The 26,711-nt window shown below is 46.6% G+C and overlaps 1 protein-coding gene across 1 annotated transcript; it reads left to right on the forward strand.

Moving 5' to 3' along the window:
* Nucleotides 1-861: 861 nt before the first annotated feature.
* Nucleotides 862-26,274, forward strand: LOC112153901 (potassium voltage-gated channel subfamily A member 1). The gene is made up of 2 exons (XM_036210248.1): nt 862-3,125; nt 24,799-26,274. Exon 1 carries the CDS (start codon nt 1,142-1,144, stop codon nt 2,807-2,809), a length of 1,668 nt encoding a protein of 555 aa, XP_036066141.1. The 5' UTR covers nt 862-1,141; the 3' UTR covers nt 2,810-3,125; nt 24,799-26,274.
* Nucleotides 26,275-26,711: the final 437 nt, after the last annotated feature.

A 26,711-nucleotide genomic window follows, 5' to 3' on the forward strand; every position in this document is an offset into this window, starting at 1 on the left:
CTAAAATTGCTCAGTAAACTAAATTGGTCGAAAACGTTAGCATGCTGCTAGAATAGAAGCTAAACTAAATTAGCCTAAAAAAACTCAATAGATAGCAAATTAGCCAAAAACTTTTGCATTTTGCTTAAATACCTAAACTCCAAATAACTTAAAACTCCTCAGTGAAACTAAATTAGCCAAACGTTAGCATGTTGCTCAAATAGGAGCTACATTCTAAATTAGCATAAAAACCTCAGTCGATAACCAATTAGCCAAAAACATTAGCATATTGCTTAAACACGAGCTAAACTCTAAATTAGATTAAAATTTCTCAGTAAACTCAATAAAATTCCCACAATAAACATTTTTATGGTCAAATTTAAGGTAATTTTTTACAGTTTAATGTTCGGTTGTGGGTGTGAGGGGCTGGAGGCTAGTGGGAGAGAACAGATGCATGATGGGTAGTGGGGCGGGGTTGCTCCTCACCAACAGTCCCGCCCACAACTTAGAGGTGAATTTGTAATGATCTCCAGCCGCTCTACAGAAACTATGTCCTAGAAAACGAGAGATTTTGAGACAAACTGCATCATCCTGATGAAAGTCCTCCGGGGTTCTGTGGTTCTGTAAGTTCTGATGGTTCTCCAGAACGACTCGGTTCTGCGTAAAGATGGTTCCAGAAATGTTCCTCGGCCGGTTCTTTGAAGACCTCATTTCTCTTTCATTTATTTGTTTGTTTATTTGGGGGGAGGGGGTGACTTTTCTCTGAATGTTGACTGACAGACCGAAAAGCATCCTCCGCGCGCGCGCTCACAAACGGAGTCTCCTCTCTCTCTCTCTCTCTCTCCCTCTCTCCTCTCAGACGCGTTTCGGTTTTCCGCGGCGGCTGAGCGCGCGAGCCTCACTCCTGACGTCAGGAGTGATCCTCGCGGCTGCTCTCTAAACCGGGTCTCCGTGTCTTCCCGCGCGCGGTCTGGATGCTGACTTCCCCCCCACCTGCGGCGCTCCGGAGCGGCGGAGAACCACGCATGCATCCGCGCGCGGAGGAGCCGTGATCCAGAGCGCAGCTCCGCGCGCACAGCTGTGTCCGGACTCAGACCCGCGGGATGCTCGGGCTGCACGCGCCCCCTCAGCTTCTGCCTCAGTGACCGTGGATGGCGGCGGCATGGAGATAGCCTTGGTGAGCTTCGAAAACGGCGGCGCCAAAGGTGGCGGCGGCGGGAATGCGGAGGAGAGCTGCCGGAACGCGCTGGAGGTCCCGCAGCCGGGCTTCGTCCAGAGCGCGCTGGGAGAGGAGCGCGGGAAGGAGCTGAACACCCGCGGGAGCCCCCGGGCGCCGCGCAGCCCCTGGAAGATCAACGACATGAACACCACGCTGAGCTGCAGCGAGAACGCCATGGATGCGCTTTTACGCGCGGACCACAGCCCCCACCTGTTCGACGACGACCTGCTGGACATGGACGTGGACGCGGAGAGCAACGAGCGCGTGCTCATCAACATCGCCGGGCTGAGGTACGAGACCCAGCTGGGCACCCTGAACCAGTTCCCGGACACGCTGCTGGGAGACCCGGCCAAGAGGATCAAGTACTTCGACCCGCTCCGGAACGAGTACTTCTTCGACCGGAACCGGCCCAGCTTCGACGGGATCCTGTACTTCTACCAGTCCGGGGGCAAGATCCGCAGACCCGTCAACGTGTCCATCGACGTGTTCGCGGACGAGATCCGGTTCTACCAGCTGGGGGAGGAGGCCATGGAGCGCTTCCGCGAGGACGAGGGCTTCATCAAGGAGGAGGAGAAGCCGCTGCCGCAGAACGAGTTCCAGAAGCAGGTCTGGCTCATCTTCGAGTACCCGGAGAGCTCCAGCCCCGCGCGCGGCATCGCCATCGTGTCCGTCATCGTCATCACCATCTCCATCATCACCTTCTGCCTGGAGACGCTGCCGGAGTTCCGGGACGAGCGCGAGCTGGCGGTGAGCGTGCGCGCGGACAACAGCACGGCGCCGCGGCCCTCGCTCACCTTCTCGGACCCGTTCTTCATCATCGAGACCACGTGCGTCATCTGGTTCACCTTCGAGCTGATCGTGCGCTTCTTCGCGTGCCCGAGCAAGTCGGAGTTCTCCAAGACGATCATGAACATCATCGACATCATGTCCATCATGCCTTACTTCATCACGGTGGGCACCGAGCTGGCGGAGCAGCAGGGCCAGGAGCACCAGAACGGCCAGCAGGCCATGTCTCTGGCCATCCTCAGGGTCATCCGCCTCGTGCGCGTCTTCCGCATCTTCAAGCTTTCGCGCCACTCCAAGGGGCTGCAGATCCTGGGCCAGACTCTGAAGGCCAGCATGCGCGAGCTGGGGCTGCTCATCTTCTTCCTCTTCATCGGAGTCATCCTCTTCTCCAGCGCCGTCTACTTCGCGGAGGCGGACGAGCCCGAGTCGCACTTCTCCAGCATCCCGGACGCCTTCTGGTGGGCCGTGGTTACCATGACGACGGTGGGCTACGGGGACATGCGGCCGGTGACGGTGGGCGGGAAGATCGTGGGCTCGCTGTGCGCCATCGCGGGCGTCCTGACCATCGCGCTGCCGGTTCCGGTCATCGTCTCCAACTTCAACTACTTCTACCACCGCGAGACGGACCAGGACCAGTCCTCCCTGAAGGACGAGCCCGCCAGCGGGCGCGCGAGCCCCGAGCCGCGGCGCCGGGGCTCGCGCGCCTCGGCGGACAAGAGCGAGGCGGGGGAGGGCGGGGAGAAGAGCCTGAAGGCCAACAGCAGCGGCGACTTCAAGAAGTCCCTGTACGCCTTCTGCCTGGACACGCGCGAGACCGACCTGTAGACCCGCCCCGCCCCCAAACCCCCCACCTGTCTGCGCGTGCGAAGGAGAAACCGCGCGCGCGCAGTCAGCCAGTCGGGATTTGGGATCATTTCTGGACACGCGGAGGATTAACGGAATCTGAACATGAACCGGAGCGGCCCACGCGCACGCGCGCAGACTTCACGTCCAAACAAAAGATTTTGGATTTTTTCTGCAGAAAGAATTCCGGATTTTCCTCTTTCTGTTTGAAACTTCAAAGTAAAACTTTTCTGAGAAACTCGGATCTGAATGGAAGTATGGCGGGAGCGCGTGCATGGAGGAGGCGCACACTCACCAGGTCAGTGTCCATCGCGCACGCGTGTTTGTGGCTGATGGAGTGATGGGACTGTCCTCAGCTCCACACCCGCAGGTTCGGTTAGAGTCGAACCCGTCCGGAACCAGTAAAACATTAAATCCAAGTTTGGACGAGAAAAAGTCATTTATCAACATTTTATGTGTTGATTTAAACATGAATTCGATCGTTTCGTTTTTCTAAACTTGATAACAAATATTTCAAACTTTTCCTCTTTTATTTGAGGAAGACATTTCTGCAGTTCTACTTTTTTATTTCTATCTTCAGTTAATGAACCAAATGAGTTTGATCTGTTTCCGTTTTACAGGCTGATTCCTTTCTGATCTCATTTCAAATCACAAACATTTTTAAGACAAATTCTACTTTTCTGAAAGTTTCCGTGAACAGAAACCAACGGAAGTTGTTGTTACCAGATCGTGTTGGTGGAGGCCGCGCAGTGATGACGTGTGTGGATTTACTTTTGACACTTAAGAAAGTTAAGGGAAACTTATTCCTTGAAAACTGAAGTAAAACGTCGGTTTGAATCGAATTATATTTTTCAGAGGATTAAAAAAATGTTCTGATGTTTTTGAGTCTTGAAAATTCCTTAAAGACCGTAAACGGTATTTTTCCCAGAATGCCGTTGGACTAGACCAGCTCTCTGTAGAGTATTTTAAATGATGTTTCTGAACATCGTCTTAATTCAGGTTTGAGTAAATATTAGTAAATGTGTCTGTTTTCGAATCCTAAACTTAGTTTTTCTTTGATCTGCAGGATCACCTGAGCCGAAACTCGTTTGTTTTACTGTCGTTTTCACAGGAACTCTACTTTGAATAAATTCAGGGAAAAACAAACAGCTTTTAAATCTTTATTCTCTATAAAATATCTGCGGATGTTTAAACTTTCTTTGACAGATTTCCTCTTAACTTTTCCCTTAAGATTGAAGCAGAGGCTAAAAATAACATTTAATCATTAAAGAGAGTTAATAAATATAACAAAATAAAACGGGTGTACCCCGCCTTCGCCCTTCAGTAGCCGGGATAGGCTCCGGCACCCCCGCGACCCCGAAAGGGACAAAGCGGTCAAGAAAATGGATGGATGGATGGACAAAATAAAACGCTAAAACCGTCATAAATGCATCGTTGTCTTTGAAACTTTATTAACAACGTTTTCATAACAGTAGACTCGTTTCTGTCTCTCATGCAGAACAGCTTTGATGTGAGGAACATCATGAACTCCACAATCCCAGCAGAACTCCTGGTTCTGTCGGTACCGTCCAGGTTTATGTTCAACAGAAGTCTGAAGCTCCCAGCCTGTTTGAATCGTGGGCGGGGCTTGTATCATGGGAGGAGTTAGTATGGGAGGAGTTTGCATCATTTCATTTATTTTTTTTTAATGTACACATTTCAACTAAAGACGGAGAACAAACCCCTAGAGACGGAGCATCTCGCTTTAAAATGATCCATTTCAAGCAATAATAACTAGTGACAGAGTAGAAACCAAACAAAGTAGTAAAAACAAAGATAAAGTACACATAACACACACAGTGCTGGTTCTCAAGATCCACCCCGACCCAACATGACATTTCAGAACGTTTAGAGAAACACGTTTGAAAAAATCATACAGAAAGGAGAGACTATAGGAGACTGACGAGTCAGAATTTAAAAACAAACTCAAGAATGTTTGACTTTCTTGAACATGACAGATGAAACGCAGAGATAAAGGACGATTGTTCCAGCCGTTGGGAGCTTCAACACAAAAAGCATTTTTCCCAGATTGTTGTTTGTGTCTTGGAACAAAAAAGATTACCTGTTATTATGGCGTAAATTATGTTGTGAACTAAAAGTAACTAAGAAATGTTTCAAATTAGAAGGAAGGTCAAGATAAATGGATCTGACAATACACTGAAGTCAGTAACATTGTCTTCTGGCTGGTAATGGAAGCCGACCCAGTCAAACGAGTTCTGTAGGAACAACGTGGAGCAAAGCCACGAATAGAACTGTAGACGACATTTAGGAAGCAGGATGAAGAAACATTGAAGTAGATCATGTCGGCATGGTCCAGAATCAGAGTTAACAACTGCAAAAGCAGTGAACTGATTGATAAAGTGTTTCCTCTAGAGGAGAGGAGTCAAAAAAGGCAATTAAGATTGAAACCACTTGAGTTTATTGTATTTGTCTGAAAGAGGATGGAATGTGACTTGGTTGATTTCAAGATGACTTATTTGAAATCAACCAATGTTGAACTGATGCTGGAAGAATCGTTAATGTCAGTCATGTTTGGAGCAATAAGTTATTGTATCATCGGCGTAAAGATGGACATTACAGTTTGAACAGGATTTTGGAAGGTCATTGATGAAAACTGAAAATAAAAGTGGCCCCAGGGAAGAATCTTGGGGAACACCTTCATGGACTCAGTGAAATCTGACTGAGAGTCCCTGATAGATAAACTTGGGCAGTTTATGTTATGGGAGGAGTTTGTATCATGGGAGGAGTTTGTATCATGGGAGGAGTTTATATCTTGGGCGGGGTTTGTATCATGGGAGGAGTTTGTATCATGGGAGGAGTTTATATCATGGGAGGAGTTTATATCTTGGGCGGGGTTTGTATCATGGGAGGAGTTTGTATCATGGGAGGAGTTTGTATCATGGGCGGGGTTTGTATCATGGGAGGAGTTTATATCTTGGGCGGGGTTTGTATCATGGGAGGAGTTTATATCTTGGGCGGGGTTTGTATCATGGGAGGAGTTTATATCATGGGAGGAGTTTATATCTTGGGCGGAGTTTGTATCATGGGAGGAGTTTATATCTTGGGCGGGGTTTGTATTATGGGAGGAGTTTGTATCATGGGAGGAGTTTATATTGTGGGAGGAGTTTGTATCTTGGGAGGAGTTTATATCTTGGGCGGGGTTTGTATCATGGGAGGAGTTTGTATCATGAGAGGAGTTTATATCATGGGAGGAGTTTATATCTTGGGCGGGGTTTGTATTATGGGAGGAGTTTGTAACATTTCCATAGTTTGTATCAAGGCAGGAATTTGTATGATAGGAAGAGTTTCTATCGGAGGCGGAGTTTGTATAATGGTCAGGTTTACATTTGTTAACCAAGTATTGATTGGTGAAAGGAGCTAAAGTTTAATTTTATTGTGAGCTTATTAGAATCTACAGCTTTCAAATCTGGAGTCACGTCTGACTCTCGATCAGAGGTAGAGAACTCCTCTAGGGGGCGTTCAGACTCTGTTCTGCCAAGACATTGTCAAGAACAAGTCTGTCCCAGGGCTGCACGGTGGTGCAGTGGTTAGCGCTCTCGCCTCACAGCGAGAAGGCCCCGGTTCGACTCCCGGCTGGGACCTTTCTGTGTGGAGTTTGCATGTTCTCCCCGTGCATGCGTGGGTTTTCACCGGGGACTCCGGCTTCCTCCCACCGTCCAAAAACATGCTTCATAGGTTCATTGGTGACTCTAAATTGCCCCTAGGTGTGAATGTGAGAGTGAATGTGTGTGATTGAGGCCCTGAGACAGACTGGAGACCTGTCCAGGGTGAACCCCGCCTTCGCCCATCAGTAGCCGGGTTAGGCTCCAGGTTTTTTAAATGTTCGTGTGACTGTTTCAATAGTTTCAATAGATTATAACTTTGTACATTCCACCAAATGACAGAAATGTGTTCTGTCCCCTCTGGCCCTCCGTAGCCTCGTCCTGTGACCTTGAGCGCCTCACGCTCTGACAGCAGAAGTCAGTCTGAACTTTAAGCTCCAGAACTTGAGGATTAGAGAAGTTGGTCTGCGGCTGACAGATGGAGCGACAGCTCCTTTTCAGGAGGAGCTCAGAGAAAGTCAGACATGACTAACCGCCCCCCCACAAACCTACGATGCGTATTTACATGTGATATCATGCTGCTATTTTGGTCCTGCTGATTGCGTTTAATCCGAGGGATGGATGGAGCGCATGTGTCAGCACAGACGCAAATCTGTGGAGCTGCTGCTGCTCGGGCGATTGGACCTTCAACCACAGATCTGGCAGGCGTGACCAGAACCATTACAGCTCCACGGAGGCCGCCGTCCGGACTCTGGAAATGTCTCCAGCACCGGGCCGGCGCCCCCCACAGGCTCGACTCTGCACGGCCGACTCCCTGCAAGGAGGCTGTTACATAAGTGGCACTCGTGTACAAGTGCACGGGAGCGTGCACAAACGAGGCGTCCTCAGCTGCAGCCTGAACAAACAGAGCAGCCAGGGAGCAGACCGGGCCGGGCCCGCTGGGCCGAGCCGGGCCTGGCAGCGCAGACCTAGACTCCAGAGGAAACATGTTTGTTCTGGACCTTCAGGCTCTCTCTGTCCATGCTGGGGGTCCAGCAGCTAAGACTCCTCCCCCTTCCATAAATGTGGCTCTGATCTCTAAAATGAAGACAGTTTAGCTCCTAACCGGGTGCGACCCGCTCCTCCAGCCGGGTTCCTTTCCTGAGACACTTCAGCAAATGAATGTTGAAAAACTCAAAAACTCTTTGAGATTTTTCCGTTTCTTCCAGCATGAGATCAGAACCGGAGCTTCTTCATCACTAATGACGTTAAGGAGCAGAAAGCATCATCAGGAGGAAACCTTTCTTTTATTACTCTGAAGCCCCTCCCCCTAAACACCTGTAACACTTCTACATCATGACCAAACAGGTTCAGTAAAGTGAAAGAACAGATTCATGTTTTGCTGCTGAGATTGGCCAAAGCTCGTTAAGCTCGTTAAGCTCGTTAAGATCGTTAAGATCGTTGAGCTCGTTAAGCTGGTTAGCCGCAGCGTTCCCTCTGGTTCGATTCCCCAAAAGGCGACATGGTGAGACGCTACACATGAAAGCATCAGAGCTCACGTTGACGTCTCGGCCTATCTGATATTTCCCATGATCCTTTTCTTTCTCCCCGTGAAGATGGAGAAGAATCTGCAGCCAAACCTCAATCAGGAAGATCTGTTGCTCAGCTTCATGCTGGACGTCTCCTCAAAGTCCAAGTTAGACCTCCAGACCAGAGTGTGGACTTGAGCTTGGAGAACGGTCCCGTTAGCAGATGGAGGTTGTTCCACTCCTGTGTGGAGGTGCAGTGGTAGGTAGAGGAGCTCAGGTGTCCACAGGCAGAGTCTGAACTCTCAAACTTCTCTGTGACGAGTGAGTCACGCTCGGCGCCGCTGGCTGAACGGCGTCTCTCTGTTACGTAAACGTGGAGTTCTGCTGGAAACGGTTCAGTCGGTGCAGGAAGAGTCAGAGATGAAGCTGCAGGAAGCTGTTCTGCTGAAGCAGGGAGGATAGACGGAGCGTCAGGATCAGCAGATCTTTTCCTGATCCCGCTGATCCTTCAGGTTCCTGCTGAGGATCCAAGAATCAGGTTTAGCTGGAGGTCTGAACCAACGACGCGCAAAGACGGACGTGGCAGAAATATTAAACCGTCTTAAGAATAAAAGAAAAAAGATTTTAAAAATGATCAGAAATGTAAAAAATACATTTTATATGTTTAGTAAAATGAATGGAAATTTGACCTCGAAATAAACCATCAAATATGCAGAAAAACACGGTTAAGAGAAAAGATCACCATCTGATCCTCACGTGATCAGCATCTGATCAGCATCTGTTCCTCACGTGATCAGCATCTGATCCTTACCTGATCCACGTCTGATCCTCACCTGATCCACGTCTGATCCTCCCCTGATCAGCATCTGATCCTTACCTGATTAGCATCTGATCCTCACGTGATAAGCATCTGATCCTTACCTGATCCACGTCTGATCCTCACCTGATCCACATCTGATCCACATCTGATCCACATCTGATCCTCACCTGATCAGCATCTGATCCTTACCTGATCAGCATCTGATCCTCACGTGATCAGCATCTGATCCTTACCTGATCCACGTCTGATCAGCATCTGATCCTCACCTGATCCTCATCTGATCCACATCTGATCCACATCTGATCCACATCTGATCCTCACGTGATCAGCATCTGATCCTTACCTGATCCACGTCTGATCCTCACCTGATCAGCATCTGATCCCCACGTGATCCTCACCTGATCCTCACCTGATCCTCACCTTATCCACTTCTGATCCACGTCTGATCCTCACCTGATCCTCATCTGATCCACATCTGATCCTCACCTGATCTTCATCTGATCCTCACCTGATCCTCACCTGATCCACTTCTGATCCACGTCTGATCCACATCTGATCCACATCTGATCCTCACCTGATCCTCATCTGATCCACATCTGATCCACATCTGATCCTCACGTGATCAGCATCTGATCCTTACCTGATCCACATCTGATCCACATCTGATCTTCACATGATCCTCACCTGATCCACTTCTGATCCACATCTGATCCTCACCTGATCTTCATCTGATCCTCACCTGATCCTCACCTGATCCACTTCTGATCCACGTCTGATCCTCACCTGATCCTCACCTGATCCTCACCTGATCTTCATCTGATCCTCACCTGATCCTCACCTGATCCTCATCTGATCCTCACCTGATCTTCATCTGATCCTCACCTGATCCTCACCTGATCCACTTCTGATCCACTTCTGATCTTCACCTGATCCTCACCTGATCCACTTCTGATCCTCGTCTGATCCTCACCTGATCCTCATCTGATCCTCACCCGATCTGCTGCACAGATTTCTGGGTAATCCCATAGAAATCCTCCAGTTCTTCAGTTTCTATAAATGATAAATTAATCAAATCAAAACTGAATTCTTGTAAAAACAGAAATCTGTTTCTCTGAGAGTCCATTCAGGAAACTCTTCGAAGATCAGATTATTTTGATCTACAGATTGGATTATCTGATGATGATGATGATGAAGATGCAGCCAAAGTTAGTCAGATTATTAATACAAAAACAACATCAATCACAGATAGTAAACAACAACAAAAACAGCTCCCATCAATACCACAAATCCAGAGATGAGAGACAGAAAGAAGACGGGTTCTCTTCAGGTTCTGCTGCGGTCCTGGAACATTTTGGATCAGAACCCTCCGAGCGTTCTCCGGCTTCCATGCAGCTCAGAGCGGGAATGTAAGATCTGACAGCAGCGTGACCCCCACCTCCCACCACCTCCTGCAGGAGCCTCCGAGGAGGTGCTGCAGGCGAGGAGGCGCTGAAGCCTTACTCCAGCAGCACGCCGCTGAGCAAACACAAAGAATTCCTCATCGGAGTCGGATAATGAAAGGTTTTCACACGAGCTGCTGGTGGGGGGTCAGAGGAGATTATGTAAGGAGAGTTTGGCCCCAAGACAGAGTATCAGGACACAATCTGATCCAAGAGAATGAGATCCCGGAGAATCAGATCCATCAGAATCTGATCCAGGGGAATCAGATCTGAGAATACTAATGATCCCTCTTGGTGACTCCGCCCCTTCCCCGATTTCTGCGGAGATGGTCGTTAGGGTTTCAGCTGGCGGTCTGAATGAGGGGGAGGAGCTTAATCATCTTAGACCAGATCTGGTTCCAGCATCAGGTCCCATTTCTGACATTCACACAGATGGAAGAGGGAGGAGCTTCGATAAAGAAGCCAAGCTCCTTCAGGAGGAGCCAGCGATGGATCTAGAGCTGGAAGCACAAGATCTGATGATTTGTCTGTGAGCCGGAGGTCGTTTAAGTCACACGTGTCAAAGTCAAGGCCGAGGTCCGAACCCGGCCCTCCGGGTAATTTTATTTTATTGTTATTAATGACCCGATGTTATCTTGAGCTCATTTCTAACTTCTTTAATTTTGACAAAATATATTTTTATGAAGAGTAAAATACTGAAAGTTATTTAAGGTTTAAGTTGATTTATTCTGGAACAATATTCCTGCCTTTTTATAATTCATGATTATGTTCAAAAGTTACAGTTTTAACGTTTTGAAAATTAGCATTCTGTTAGCTTTTTGGACTATTTTGGCATTAAATAAGATTTTTTAGGCTAATTTGGTGTTTAGCTAATATTTTAGCTAGCCATTAACTTCAGCTTCACCGTTTTCAGCTATCAACTGGAGCGTTTTCAGCTTCATCGTTTTCAGCTATCAACTTCAGCATTTTCAGCTATCAACTTCAGCATTTTCAGCTATCAACTCAGTGTTTTCAGCTATCAACTCAGTGTTTTCAGCTATCAATTTCAGTGTTTTCAGCTATCAACTCAGTTTTTTCAGCTATCAACTAAGCATTTTCAGCTTTATCGTTTTCAGCTATCAACTTCAGCATTTTCAGCTATCAACTTAGTGTTTTCAGCTCTCATCTTCAGCGTTTTCAGCTTCATCGTTTACAGCTATCAACTCAATTTTTTCAGTTATTAACTCAGTTTTTTTCAGCTATCGACTCAGTGTTTTCAGCTATTAACTTCACCATTTTCAGCTATCAATTTCAGTGTTTTCAGCTATTAACTTAGTGTTTTCAGCTATCAATTTCAGTGTTTTCAGCTATCAACTTCAGTGTTTTCAGCTATCAACTTAGTGTTTTGAACTATCAATTTCAGTGTTTTCAGCTATCAACTTAGTGTTTTCAGCTATCAACTTCAGTGTTTTGAACTATCAATTTCAGTGTTTTCAGCTATCAACTTAGTGTTTTCAGCTATCAACTTCAGTGTTTTCAGCTATCAACTTCAGTGTTTTCAGCTATCAACTTAGTGTTTTGAACTATCAATTTCAGTGTTTTCAGCTATCAACTTAGTGTTTTCAGCTATTAACTTCACCATTTTCAGCTATCAATTTCAGTGTTTTCAGCTATCAATTTCAGTGTTTTCAGCTATTAACTTAGTGTTTTCAGCTATCAACTTCCGTGTTTTCAGCTATCAATTTCAGTGTTTTCAGCTATTAACTTAGTGTTTTCAGCTATCAACTTCAATGTTTTCAGCCATCAACTTCAGTGTTTTCAGCTATCAACTTCAGTGTTTTCAGCTATCAATTTCAGCGTTTTCAGCTATCGACTCAGTGTTTTCAGCTCTCATCTTTAGCGTTTTCAGCTTCATCATTTTCAGCTATCGACTCAGTGTTTTGAACTATCAACTTCAGCGTTTTCAGCTATCAACTTCAGCGTTTTCAGCTGCATCGTTTTCAGCTATCAACTCAATTTTTTCAGTTATTAACTCAGTTTTTTTCAGCTATCGACTCAGCGTTTTCAGCTATTAACTTAGTGTTTTCAGCTATCAACTTCAGTGTTTTCAGCTATCAATTTCAGTGTTTTCAGCTATTAACTTAGTGTTTTAGCTATCAACTTCAGTGTTTCCAGCTATCAATTTCAGTGTTTTCAGCTATCAACTTAGTGTTTTCAGGTATCAATTTCAGTGTCTGCAGCTATCAACTCAGCGTTTTCAGCTTCATCGTTTTCAGCTATCAACTTTGTGTTTTTAGCTATCAACTCAGTGTTTTCAGCTCTCATCTTCAGCGTTTTTAGCTTCATCATTTTCAGCTATCGGCTCAGTGTTTTGAACTATCAACTTCAGCGTTTTCAGCTATCAATTCAGTGTTTTCAGCTATCAATTCAGTGTTTTCAGCTATCAATTCAGCATTTTCAGCTTCATCGTTTTCAGCTATTATCTTCGGTGTTTTCAACGATCAGTTTAAGCTTTTTCAGCTGTCAACTTCGGCGTTTTCAGCTATGAGCACTATCATCTTCAGTGGCCAAATTCAGCTTATAAAAGCTGTTAAAAAGTTACGGTTTTAAAGTTTTTAAATGTAGTTTTAGAATGTTCTATAAATGTTTATCCTGTTCGACCCGCGGCCTCAGGTGTGTTTTGGATTTGGGCCCCTGTGTGATTGACCCCCGTGGTTTACGTGGACTCAGACCTGGGGTGAACGTGAACCAGACCTCCTCCACGCCGTTTGGCTTCAGGAGGAGACGCAGACGAAGCTTGACCATCACGCTGCTGCCAGCACAGCGAGGAGAAGCAAACAAGCAGAAAACAAGCAAACAAAGAGGCCGGGGCCAAACGTTATCTAACCAGACTGGCTGAACGAAGCCCTTCCACATGAGCGGCTGCAAGCATCACTTCTGCATCATCTGTTCCAGAAACCGCCAGCGCCACACGGACGCCGCTCCTCCGTGATGGAGAGGAGCGAGCGGGAGCCGGGCTATCATGGAGGCTGAAACGGAGGAGCGTTTAATGCCGTTACATAAGAGGACAACAGCTGAAATGCCAGAGGAGGCTGCTGGTTCTCAGCAGGGAGAGGTTCTCAGAACCGCATTGGGAGCGGACCGGGTCAGATTCGGTTCTGGATGCGTCCTCCTCATGGGTTTGATGGAAGTCTGTGATGCGTCTCCTTCAGGAAGTTTGTAAACTTCTGAGCAGAAGCTGAGAAGGTTTGGAGCAAACTCTCAGAGGAGGCGATGCTGCAGGAGCTGATCCTCCTGCAGGAGCTGATCGTCTGCACTCAAATGTCTCAAAGCCGTGCGCTGCGTTCTCGCTCCGGTCTTTTCCTTGAAGAGCTCACCGTCTCTCAGAATGACCCCTTGGCGCCGGAGGTCGCACCTCCCTCCGCTCGCCCTCGCCACGCGCCTCCTCACATCCTGTCACGTCTCCTCGGCTGACGGGACGCGGCACGTTTGACTCCATGTGCCGCATCAGCCACGCATGGACGCGCAGATTTAATTACTCACGTATAATTTTCACCACAGATACGAGGAGACGGCCGGCGAGCGTTTGGGCGCCAGCTCCTTCTAATCCTGGGTGGAGCGGGCGACACGGCAGTGTCCGGGAATCAAACCTTTTCCAGACGGTCTTTGTCCTCATGTCTGAGACAAATACCAACACGGTTTTGGGCTAAATCTTCTGCGGCAGAAGGTCAGATCCTGGATTTAGTGGCTCATATTTGGGATTTCCTCAAAGGTTTTGGAGGTTCCAGCATCATGAAGACATTTCAGACTCCGTCTGAACTGTAAAGTTTGATCGGATCGCTCTATTTACGTTAATAAAGCACAGATTGTTTGATGTTTATTAGCTTAGAAGAGAGTTGCTGAGAATGTTCTTCATAAATGTTGAATCATAAGCCAGTAAAGTTCATGTTTAAGTGATCTGCACACCAAAGTCGACCAAAGAAACAACCAGAGAAAATGTTGTTTTGGACCAAACCGCTGGAAGGAGAACGTTAGCTTCAGAGGAACAATCCTATGAGACACAGGAAGTCTTTTATTCTGAAAGGAATAAGGAAGAAGGAAAGGAAGATTTGCTGAAAGTGAAAAAGATATTTGCATTATGCTAAAGTTACTAAAGGACTTAAAGTTGCAGCAATTGCAGAAACCGCACAAAGAATTTAAGGAATTTGTTGAAAAAAGAAGCTAAAATATTAGCTTAACTTAGAATTAGCCCAAAAACCGAAGTAGATGCCAAATTAGACAAAAAAAAAAGCTAGCACATTGCTAAACTAGTAGCTTAAACCAGAATTAGCTGGTTTGGAAAAATGACGTTTGAAGCATGAAACAGGTGAGATCTGTACGGTGGCCCTGAAGGTCAAACCACATCAACAAATCAACACACAAAACCATTTTAAAGATCATGACAATTAAAAAAAGGTTAAAAAACACTAAAACTTTACATTTTAGAAAACAACACAAAGAAATCAAAATAACACTTGGTTTTCTTTTTAATATTTCTTTTGTCTTCTGGAAATTTATTTTGTTTTTTAAAATGTTTGTTTTTCAGTTTTCTTGAAGACGTTTTTGTGTGATTTGAACTTCAGGGCCACCGTAGATCTGTGAATGATGCTCACAAAGTGGGTGTGGCTAATGTATCTTTAATTCAAATACAATCTTATTCTACCTGACAGTAATTCAAACAGAATCTGAAAACAGGAGAAAAGTTCTCCTGTTTTCAGATTATTGTCCTTGTATGAAATGAACCAACACTGGCGTCTCCTCCACCATCTTCTGATCGGTTTCTAAAGCGTTCGTCTTTTGATTCTGATGACGCCATTTGTAACCAAAATCTAAAAGCCTGTGTCGTTTTCTAGGGCATAGTTTCTGCAGAGCGGCGGCAGGTCTTTTGAAAGTCACCTCTGAGTTGTGGGTGGGACTGATTCCACAGAGTAAGCCTGCCCTCATTTCCCATCATCCTTATAATATTAGCGTTTGTGTCCGTCCGTCCGGTTCTGATCCAGATTCCAGCTCAGACCGGGTAAACAAAGACGTTCATGGATCTATCTGTCTGCATCAGAATGGGGCGGAGCAACAAGCTCCATGCTCCGCCTAGCGCATTTTCTACATTTCTACATTTTTCATTTTAAGTGATTAGTTTTTATTAAATAAAACGTTTGAGTTAAACGTTACTCTGATTCAAACTCATAATTTTAAATGTAATAAATTATATAACTTCTGTTACATTTTCACTTTTTTCAGTGTAGAAACACCAGAAAACTCCATTTTGATCTTCAATGAGCTGAAAGAGGAATGGATCGACTGATTCTTCTGTCCTTTAGAGTTGGTGTCAGATTTCCATCAGTAGAATGAAGCAGAAGATGTTTGGAAACGTCTCAGGAGGAGTTCGCTCTGCAGGTTCTCCTCTGGACAGGATCTGGTTTTCTGACTGCAGCGTTTGTCTTTCTGGATCCTGCAGATGAATCTGTGGTTTGGTTGCTTCAAAGCTTCAGTGTGTCTGAATGTTGGTGTTCTTCCTTCTTCACACTTTAGTGCGTCAGCCGATCGATCAGACTCAGCGTTCATCAAAGCGTCTTCTGCAGATTGAACATCGATAGAAGAGGATCTGCAGAACCTCAGCAATAGAAAATGGTTTCAGTCTGATCTTTTTCTTTCACTCAGAGTCTGAATCTGACGTTTGGAAAACCCAAAGTTAAATCAATGAACCTTTTTTGGTGGTCTCCACAGACGAGTTTGTCGTTCTTGACGCTCTGCCAGAGTTTAGAGTCTTTTTCTTCCAGTAAACTCTCATATTCTCAGTCTGGTCTGTTGTGGTTTCTCAGAGAAGCTCTGTGGTCGATGGCAGTCGGCCGTGGCGCCCGCTGGGCGAGCGCGGCGCAGGAACACGTCTGCAGCAGCAGCCCGTCTCCCTGCAGCTCATCTCCATCACACTTCACTCTTGGAGCGGACCGGAGTGTGAAGCCGTGGGCTGAATGTTCCCTCATTCATCTCCCACTGTTAAATAACCAGAACCAACTGGAGCAGAAAGCTGCGACAGCTCAGGAACATTTCTGCTCGGCGAGCACGAGCCTTCCACTCCAACGACAGCTCAGCTTCACCTGGACGGGAAACACGACAGCTCAGCTTCACCTGGACGGGAAACATGACAGCTCAGCTTCACCTGGACAGTGAACATGACAGCTCAGCTTCACCTGGACAGTGAACACGACAGCTCAGCTTCACCTGGACGGGAAACACGACAGCTCAGCTTCACCTGCACAGTGAACATGACAGCTCAGCTTCACCTGGACAGTGAACATGACAGCTCAGCTTCACCTGGACGGGAAACACGACAGCTCAGCTTCACCTGGATGGGAAACATGACAGCTCAGCTTCACCTGGATGGGAAACATGACAGCTCAGCTTCACTTGGACGGGAAACAGGACAGCTCAGCTTCACCTGGATGGGAAACACGACAGCTCAGCTTCACCTGGATGGGAAACAGGACAGCTCAGTGTCATGGCGGTATCAGGATGACCCAGATGCAGGACAAGACCACAAGCCAGAGTGGATAAAATAAAAGTCTTTAATAAACAAAAAGCGCCACATAGGTGGGAGGGAAAATCCATAAACATGAAAACCTCAAAACCAGAATACTAAGATCTCTAAAACAAAGGGGAGAACATAAGCTACACTCCAACACTGAGTGGAGGGAAAAAACCTCTTAAATACACTTCAAACAAATTAACCTAAAGTGCAGGCAGCTGTGTGCCAATCCATGGAGAGCCAACAGGAAGGGGGCGGAGCCCTCCAGGAAAGGCCACAGCCAACCTGCACAGGAAGGAACACAAAAAATGAAAAAAGAACCAAACAGAACTGACATGCTGTAACACTCAGCTTCACCTGGAGGGAAAACACGACAGCTCAGCTTCACTTGGACGGGAAACATGACAGCTCAGCTTCACCTGGAGGGAAAACATGACAGCTCAGCTTCACCTGGACAAAAAACATGACAGCTCAGCTTCACCTGGACGGGAAACATGACAGCTCAGCTTCACCTGGACAAAAAACATGACAGCTCAGCTTCACCTGGACAAAAAACATGACAGCTCAGCTTCACTTGGAAAGAAAACACGACAGCTCAGCTTCACCTGGACGGGAAACATGACAGCTCAGCCTCATCTGGACAGTGAACACGACAGCTCAGCTTCACCTGGAGGGAAAACACGACAGCTCAGCTTCACCTGGATGGGAAACACGACAGCTCAGCTTCACTTGGACGGGAAACATGACAGCTCAGCTTCACCTGGACAAAAAACATGACAGCTCAGCTTCACTTGGAAAGAAAACACGACAGCTCAGCTTCACCTGGATGGGAAACATGACAGCTCAGCTTCATCTGGACAGTGAACACGACAGCTCAGCTTCATCTGGACAGTGAACATGACAGCTCGTCGTCTGCAGGAGTCATAGAAACAGAGAAATCAGCCTCAGTGGAACTACAAAGGGTTAATCAGACAATTAGCTAGCATCTGCGTTAGCGCTCGCCTTTCTAAATCTAAAGGACACTGATAACGGACCGTACCAATAATATGAGAACTGAGCCGAGTGAGTGAGACCCCCCCCCCCCATAGAAAATGGTTTATTCCAGTTTCAACCAAATGAAGTCATGAAGTTCCCATTTTTTGCCCACCAAATGTCGCCATGCTGGAGCCAGATGTCATTAGGAAGCAGTGATTTGTCTGAGTGGTCGTTTCTATTGCAACCACTCTGACCAATCAGGAGTGAGCTTGTTGGAAAACCACACCCCTAACACTTAAAAAAAAATCTTTATTTTATCAGGAAATCCCATTGAGATTAGATCTCTTTTTCCAGGAGCTACAGAAAATCTGTCAATCAAACGGTTTGAATGTTTGGTGCCAGCAGGCTCCACCCACTTTCATTAAGACTGGTCAGTATATCATTTGAACTACAGAAAACATAGGAAAACCGTTTTAGGTATCAGATCCAGAATGGTTGTTCTGACTGACTGAGGAACAGATGTTTATTTCTCTATGGGATTCTGCAGGTATTTCCTGTTTGGAAGGCCAGGGGGGCGGAGTCATTCAGCCCAGTGGTCTGTACATTAGTTCCTTCATGTTCTGATGCTCCCTGACCTCGCTATCGTCCAGCTCTGTGTGGGCGTGGCTGTGGGCGTGGCTGTTTAAAGAGCAGAATGGTTCTGTTGATGCCAGATGGAAGAACCCAAAAGGTTCTACTTATCTGTTCTGTCTTTTTTTAACAAAACTGTCTCTTGTTGTTTGGAGCCGTGATGGACTGCTGTTTGTTGCACCAGTTTGGAGTTTAGCTAATATTGTTAGCATTATGCTAGCAGCTAATACTTTGGCGAGCTTTCAGCTTCAGGGTTTTCAGCTATCAGCACTAGCATCTTCAGCTACAGCATTCACACGTGCATTATCCCAGCTTTAGTCACAGGGGTTGACCCAGACGGGTTCTGTGGGTTCTTGGGTCGTCCGGGTCTGTGTAGGGTCGTGCATCTTTAGGGGAGGCCAGGTGAGTCTTTCAGTTCTCGTCAGGCTCGTACGGACACCTTAAGGGATGAAAATGGATCGTACCATTGTGGTGTGTGGTAAGTGTATCGTGAAGTGTTCTGAAGGACAATGGAAGTTACACGACCATCATCCACTCCAGTGGTTAGTAAGGTGTGAGTACTGGCCATGGACAGTACATAGAGACCTGGACTGAGCTCTCCCTCCCCGCCTTCCAAACAGGAAGTACCCGATGGTCCCAGAAAGCCAGAATCCCATAGACTTCTATGGAAAAATAAGCAGCTGTTACTCCGTCATTCTGCTGGCCAGAATCACCATTCTGGCTCTGGTGTCTCTTTTTAACTTCTTGTTAAACCTTTTTTGTTTCATGAAATATTTTCTTTATCTTAAGTTTGTCAAGTACTAAACTAGCCAATCAGAGCTTGTGGTGCCCACTGGGTATTGATTTGATTGACAGATCCTCAGACCAATCTCTGCTTCATGCCGTCTGGTCCTAAAATGAGACCGCAGAAGAATGGAGACTGAAGTGTCTTCATCTGGATGAAACCGTGAGGTAAACCTTCGTTTGGTCCATGTCTGTTCACGTCAGTGGTACTGACAACAGCTGCACCACAGGGTGTGCACGTGATCCGTGTGCATGTAGGACGTCCACACAAACCGCCCTCTGATTGGCTCATTTCTAACAGGGGCGTGCACATATCACGTGCACAGCTCTATCAGGATCCTTGTTCAGTCTGCAGGATTTGGGGGCGGAGTTAAAACATGAAAAATCTGCACGAACGTGTTGTAGAAGTGTCACCCGCAGCACGCCCGTAGATAAAACATGAACATCCTCCTCCAAGGATCCTCCAACATCCCTGACACACAGAGACATCCAGATTTCCCATGATCCCTCTGCAGCAGCAGGGCGCCGTGGATTATGCACGGCGGGTTGCATGGCGGCGTTGGGACGGGGTCAGTTTCAGCAGGCGGATTTGAGGCGTGGGAGTTTCCCTCTCTGAGCAGATCCGTTAAAACTTGGCGGTAATGGTTGCAGAGACACTTTGGCTCAGGATAAGTCGTGCACGCCGCGCGCTGACACCAGGACCTGTGCTGCTGGGATTTATGTTTCCCTGTCATTAAGTACATAATTCCCGGCTTGTTTCCAGCAGCCGGAGGTCGGGGAGGGTGGGGCTGAAAATGGAGCGGGCCGCCGCCCACCTTTGACTCTGCAGCTGCAGCAGCGGTTCTGCTGTCATGTGATTTCTGACACATGCTGTCAGTTCCACACGTTCCTCTCTGCAGCAGATGATCTTTCTCCTCTCCTCCTGAGCTCCGCGGTGACTCATCTGTCACTCAAACATTCCTGTCAGTTCACAGTTTCTGCATCTTCTGATCAAATCTGAGCGTCCCTTCAGTCCAGACTGGTATCGGTTCTCTTAGTCTGGACTGAAGTGGTCCAGAAAAATCCTTGTAATCGTGGGTCAAAATCTGAGGCTTCTGATTGGCCGGCCGACTTCAGCTTCCATTTTATCCAATGATCCAAGAACCGCTTTGCATGATGGGAAACTTCAGTAAGTAGTCTGTATTCTGTCAACCTCGACCACGTCTGACAAAACTAGAGAACGTTTCTGCTCCATGAACGACTCAGAGAAATCCTTCAGAAGAACATGGAACTGAGATTCATCCTAAGACCATTATAATAATACTATTCCCATACCATAATATCGCTCCTATACTTTAATACTATTCGTATACCTTAATACCCATAATTCCCATACCATAATACTGCCCTCCAGTTTCCATACAGTGACTTGGAGCGGCCTCATTATGCTGCCATAGGTTGGATGGACTTGGTGATCCTACAAAGTCAAATCTTCCTCCCAGATGACCCTCACGGCGTGCTGAGTCAGCATTATTGTAAAACGACGACCGTCTCTTCGTTCTTGCTGCTGGTTCCTTTCCTCTGCAGTGAGGTCCTGTTCTTAAGGAGTCTGGTTGATGAGAACCTCCCAGAGGTTTCTACTTCTTCCTGGAGTCTGGGATGAAGCTGGGATGAAGGGAATATTCCTAATGTTTGGAGAGAAGCTTCCAGGCTGATGCTCATCGTCAGTTTCTGAACACCTGAAAGTCCACATAATAATCACAGAACAACAGAGTGTCATTCTGAAAAATGTGAACTCAAATACTTTTAAATCAGTTTGATACTGAAACGGTGTTTCAGTCGGCACTGGAGCACAGCTCGTCCTCTCCTGCACATTTGGTGTTCTGCTCATTAGCTTTGTTGCATTTGACCCAGCAGCTGCCTCTTATCGTCACGGCAACAGCACTCTGAGGACGAGGTCAAGGTCGGAAAACCCCTGCAAACTCAGCTGTTTTGGTGGAGCGGTTACCGTGGTGACCAGGAATGACTGTGAACGATCAGCTGAAAGCAACAGAACAAACGTCTCCTCTTTTCTGAAAAAACAGCAGCAGGAGGAGGAGGAGGAGGAGGAGAGGAGGAGGAGGAGAGGGGAATAAACAGAAGCAGCCTCCAGGTTAGAGTGATGCTTCACAACCTCAGCGGTGAATCATCACATCCAACTGCTCTGCTCTCTCTGCGCACACACTGGCTGCGAGCGGCGTGCAGGACGCGTCCGCGTGAGCACGGATCCCTGCCTCCAATCTGCGCTGCATCGCCAAACACACGACACACGCCGGCCGAAAATAGTCTGGAGGGGCATGAGAGCGCCGGAGCGTGAGCGCCCAAATGTCATCGCTTTCATCTTCATGTAAAATTACATCTGCAGAGGTCAGGCCGCGTACGAAGCACGGAGAAGACGGCCCGCTCCGGTCCGCTTGGGCCCAGAACATCCGCCCAGAACCGGGTCAGTTCTGACCTCAGGGTCACATGTTGGTGAAAGCTCAGCCTGCAAGAAACTGTCAGAGAAAATCAAGTGAGCAGAGCCCAGAAAACAAAGTCTGGAGCTCCACCTACTGGAGCTCATGAGAACAGCACTCTGTTTATCCTAAATAAAATGCTCCAATGTCTGCTTCTTCTGCTGAAGCAGTCAGGGCCAACCCCAAAAATCGGAGGTAGAACCTACAAGATCTCACGTCAAATCGAATAAATAATCCATCTGCTCTAGAACCTGAACCATCCACGGTAAAACCCAGAACATCTGCTGTTTAACCAAAACCATCTGCTGTAGAACACTGATGTAGAACCCAAATGTCGGTTCTAGAACCTAAACATCTGCTGTAGAATCCACTTATATGTTCTAGAGCCCAAGTATCTGTTCTAATATCTGCAGTAGAACTCTAAACATCTTCTGTAGGACCCAAACATCTGTTCTAGAACCCAAACATCTGTTCTAGAACCTAAACATCTGCTGTAGAACCCCAACACACTGACGGAGAACCCAAACATCTGTTCTAGAACCTAAACGTCTGTTCTAGAACTTAAGCATCATCTGTACAACCCAAACATCTGCCTTGGAACCCAAAAGGTCTGCTGAAGACTCCAAACATCTGTTCTAGAACCCAAAACATCTGCTGTAGAACTCAAACATCATCTATAGAACCCAAAACATCTGCTGTAGAACTCTAAATATCTGCAGTAGAACCCCAAGCATCTTCTATTGGACCTACACATCTGTTCTAGAACCCTAAATATCTGTTCTAGAGCCTAAATATCCTCTGTAGAACCCAACCCATCTGCTGTGGAACCCTGAACATCTGCTGTGGAACCTCCATATGGGAGTCCTGTTGCCATCATCAGGGCCTGTGCAGAACCTCCGGGTTCTCAGGGCTCCTCAGCTTCTGTGGGGCCCCCAGACTTTAGGTTCCGTCCCCCTTACGGTTCCATTTAAGGATCTAGTTGTTGTCACCTGAACCTCAGGTTTCTCAGAAGGTCTTCCAGCTTGAAGCTGAGCTTGTGCAGAAGAAACAAGAGGACCCGCCCCCAACCCCTCCCACCTCCACCTGATCACGAGAACGTCAGGGAGTGTGCCGGTGTCTCCGTGCCGTCAGACCTCCTCGTGGAGGAACTCCTGCAGCTGGATTTGCTGCTGCAGATGCTGCTCTGGATTACACTGATCCAACTTAATGCGCCTGCAATCATTCAGAACCGCCGGAGCTGCTGAGGATAGAGCTGTGGACGCTCCCGGCACCATCTGCCACTGCAGCAGGATTAACTTCGAGGAACGCCGGTCAAAAACGCCACACTGACACCTCCGTTCCTCCACGGTCCTCCACCGGGGACGGCTCCGTCCTCCAGGAGAAGACTTCCATGTTTCTGTCCCTCAGTGATGACCACGTCAGCGTGTCCAGAGGGACGCCACAGCAGAAACTTTCTCCGTCTTCAGAGGACTCGTCAATACTTCATGTGTCCTCACGGTGGCGCCAAAGTAACACAGCAACAACAGAAAACTTTACAAGAATTTAAAACAGTTAAATTTGTGAAGTTTGACACATTTGGGCTTCTGTACAGATGTCGATATATTCTCACAAACTTCGATCTTGTCCTCTGAGGATCAGCGTCTGCAGACAAACGCCGACGATCCGTTTAAAGGTGGTCTGGAAGCAGAGACGTTTACCACTGAAGGAAACACCAACACAGCGTTCAGTCCGGTTCATAGCCCCGCCCACTGCAGGGCAACAGTAGCAGGTGCATTGTGGGAGTTTGTTGTCATGAAGAAGGAGGGAGGACCTGATCTGGAGATGAAGGTTCCGTAGAGATCCACAGACGATGACCTGCCCTCCCTTGAGAACATCCATCACACCTGAACACTTCCTGTTTGATCTGCTGCAGACCAATCACATCACAGAACAGCCGGCGAATGAGTGTTCAGGGAGACGCGAGCAGGAAGTGTTGGTCTGCGAGGTTTAAATGAGGTTGCTGCACCTGTTACCTGTGATAATGACCACAGCTACAGGTCATGAGGTCATCAGTTACTCCCTCAGATGATTATGGGATGTTCGTAGGACCGTGTCTGTCCCTCTCGCACGATTCCGTACACAGAAGACTTTTTGGTGATACGATACCGTCTGATTCTTTCCCCCTAAACAGTAAGATCTGGATATGTCTGAATCTAAAGCTATAAATAAGGATGTACAGCATTTGACAGAGAAATGTACTCGGGTATCGACTTGGGAGACGCTAGCTTCTGATTGGACGTCTTTTTGTTTGCATCACATGAACATCAAACGACAAAGACGGTCGAAAAAGAACAGAAGTCGATTATTTACTTCTTGCTTGATTTTATACCTTTTAACCAACATAATCGGTTCATAACTTCTTCATGTTTGTGGTTTTCAAACGAAGCTGCGTGTCCATCTTTGATTCGTATCTAAAATCTTTTACATCCCTAGTTTTAAGCTTTAAGTTTTTCTAATTCAAGTTTTGAATTTACAGCTTTTTTTTGTTCAAATTTTCCATATATTCTTCAAGTTTTACAATGTTTACCAAGATCCAAAACACACCTGAGGTGACCAGGATACATATCTATTGAAGACTCTAAAACTACATTTTTAAAACTTAAAACTGTAACCTTTAACATAATTATGAACTAGATATACAGCATTACCTGTGATAATGCTGGAAGCTGAAATGTGGAGCTGAAGCTGATAACCATCTAAAATATTAGCTAAATGCTAAATTAGCCTAAAAAACTGCTTAAAAAAAGCTGAAAAAATAGCAAAACTTCCTAATATCATAAAAAACGGGAAAAAGCTTAAATTAGCCTGAACAGCTAGCATGTAGCTGAAATATTAGCTAAACTCCAAAACAGCCTAAAAAATCTTAGTAAATGTTAAAATAGTCCAAAAAGCTGCAGAATGACATTTTGTAAAACTTTAAAACTGTAACTTTTTAACATAATCATGAATAATAAAATACAGGAATATTATTCCAGAAAAAATCAACTTAAACCTTAAATAATTTTCAATATTTTACTCTCCATAAAAATAGATTTTGTCAAAATCATACAAGTTAGAAATGAGCTCAAGATAACATCGGGTCATTAATAACGATAAAGTGATCTGGATAGAATCACATTGATAAACATAAATGCTGACTCCTTTCTTCTGTCCCCCACAGGGAGCCAGCACCACCGTCCACGCCTCCACCTGAAGAGGACTGGGCAGGAGGCCCCTCCTCCAAGAGGCCCCTCCTCCAGGAGGCCCCTCCTCCAGGAAGCAGCTGCTGCACCTCCACATCTGGGATCTGCTGTGATTTGGGAAGTCTGTGCCTTCAACCAAAGTTCCCGCTGACACGTCGGTTTCCTGGGTGGAGCAGCAGCAGCTGGAGGCTTGGAGTGATGTTCTCCAGATGGTGTCGTGAGGGACTGTCGTGGAGGAGAAATCCCTCTCTGTGCAATACGAGTCCGTACTGATGTGACGCCGTCATGTGGACGAACTCGCTTTATTTTTGTATCGCTGTTCTCCTGATTTCTATTTTTCTAAACGACTGAAACGGTAAAAAAAGGAGGTCATCCGCCGGATGGACGGTTTCCTCTGACCCGACCCAATCCGTCCTGTGCCGACCAGCGCCAAAGCCATATCTGAACCAACCCTGTGCCACGTGACTTAAACGTCCCCCCAGAGGGATGCGTTCGGGGTCCGTCGGACGCCGCAGCCTCGTCGTGTCTCCCCACCTTAGTGTCGCTCTTAATATTTTTGTACTTCCTCCAACATATCAGATCAGCTCAGGGGGGGGGGGGGGGGGGGGCTTTTTCCATAAAAGTTTAAAAACAGATTTTGGGGAAAAACTGTATTTTCAGTCATTTCAGGATATTTGTGACGTGATTTTTAGAGAAAAGTGAAAAAATTAGGTTTATTTGTGTGTTTGACCAAAAAAAAAAAAGAAAATGAAATTTACTCAGGAAATGACCTTTGACCTTTGACCCATATCTGTTTGAGTCCCAACGCCGTCAGCAGAAACCCGGAACTTTGGACCGTCTGGAACCAGAACCCAAGCAGAGATGTTTCTGTCGTGTCGAAGCTTTATTGTTCCAATGTTTGACTTCCAGATCAAAGAAGGAGTGACCCCGCCCTCTAGATGGTTCTAGAAACCCGGATCGCCATGAATCCACGTGTTCTTTGTCACGGTCCAGGCTATGAGGAGGTCATCAGAACCGAGTCTGCAGACTCCATGTCCCATGATGCATTGTGTTTCTGAAAATGTTTTCTAAAAGTCTCCAACAAAAGAAAATATGCAAAAGTCAGTGACTGAGAACAGGACAGACCTCAGGTTTAGTCACCAGAACAAACCAGAACCTGTGATCCAAACCCACCAGAACCAAACCCAGAGATCTCAGGCTGATGGAGCCAATCCAGCAGAAATAGTTCTGGAGAAATGAGTCCAAATCCAACCAGAACAGAACAAGCTCACTGTAGAACCCAACAGTTTCCATGACGACGGCTCAGAGAATCTGATTCGTACCAGAACTTCCATCAGAGCTGCTGCTCTTCAGCGTCCTCCACATCTGAGGTCAGGAGAGCAAAGGCTGCTGGGAAAAAGCACAAACTCTGGATTCTCCTGAAGAAAATAAACCTGTGAAACGTTCCCTCATGACCATGTGACCGAGACGTTCTTTAGTTTGTGTGACGTTCATGTTTGTTTGGGCTGAATCTTCACCGGTGACAGAAATATACCCCCACCCCTAAAACCACGGGGGGCGGGGCAAACACCACCAATCAGGGGGTAGAAATCTGATCAAAGAGAGATGGTGGAGCGTTCATGGTTCTGAGGAGAAGAGATCGTGGAACCATGATCGTAGAAGTTTAAGAGTTTGAGGAGATCCATGAAAGTTCCTCAAAGTTCTTGAAGGTTCTTGATCAATCAGTTTAAAGGTTCCCGATCAATCAGTCAGAAGGTTCCTGAAGGATCCTGATCAATCAGTCTGAAGGTTCCTGATCAATCAGTCTGAAGGTTCCTGATCAATCAGTCTGAAGGTTCCTGATCAATCAGTTTAAATGTTCTCGATCAATCAGTCTAAATGTTCCTGATTA

The sequence above is a fragment of the Oryzias melastigma genome, linkage group LG23, assembly GCF_002922805.2.
Source record: "Oryzias melastigma strain HK-1 linkage group LG23, ASM292280v2, whole genome shotgun sequence".
Taxonomy (NCBI): domain Eukaryota; kingdom Metazoa; phylum Chordata; class Actinopteri; order Beloniformes; family Adrianichthyidae; genus Oryzias; species Oryzias melastigma.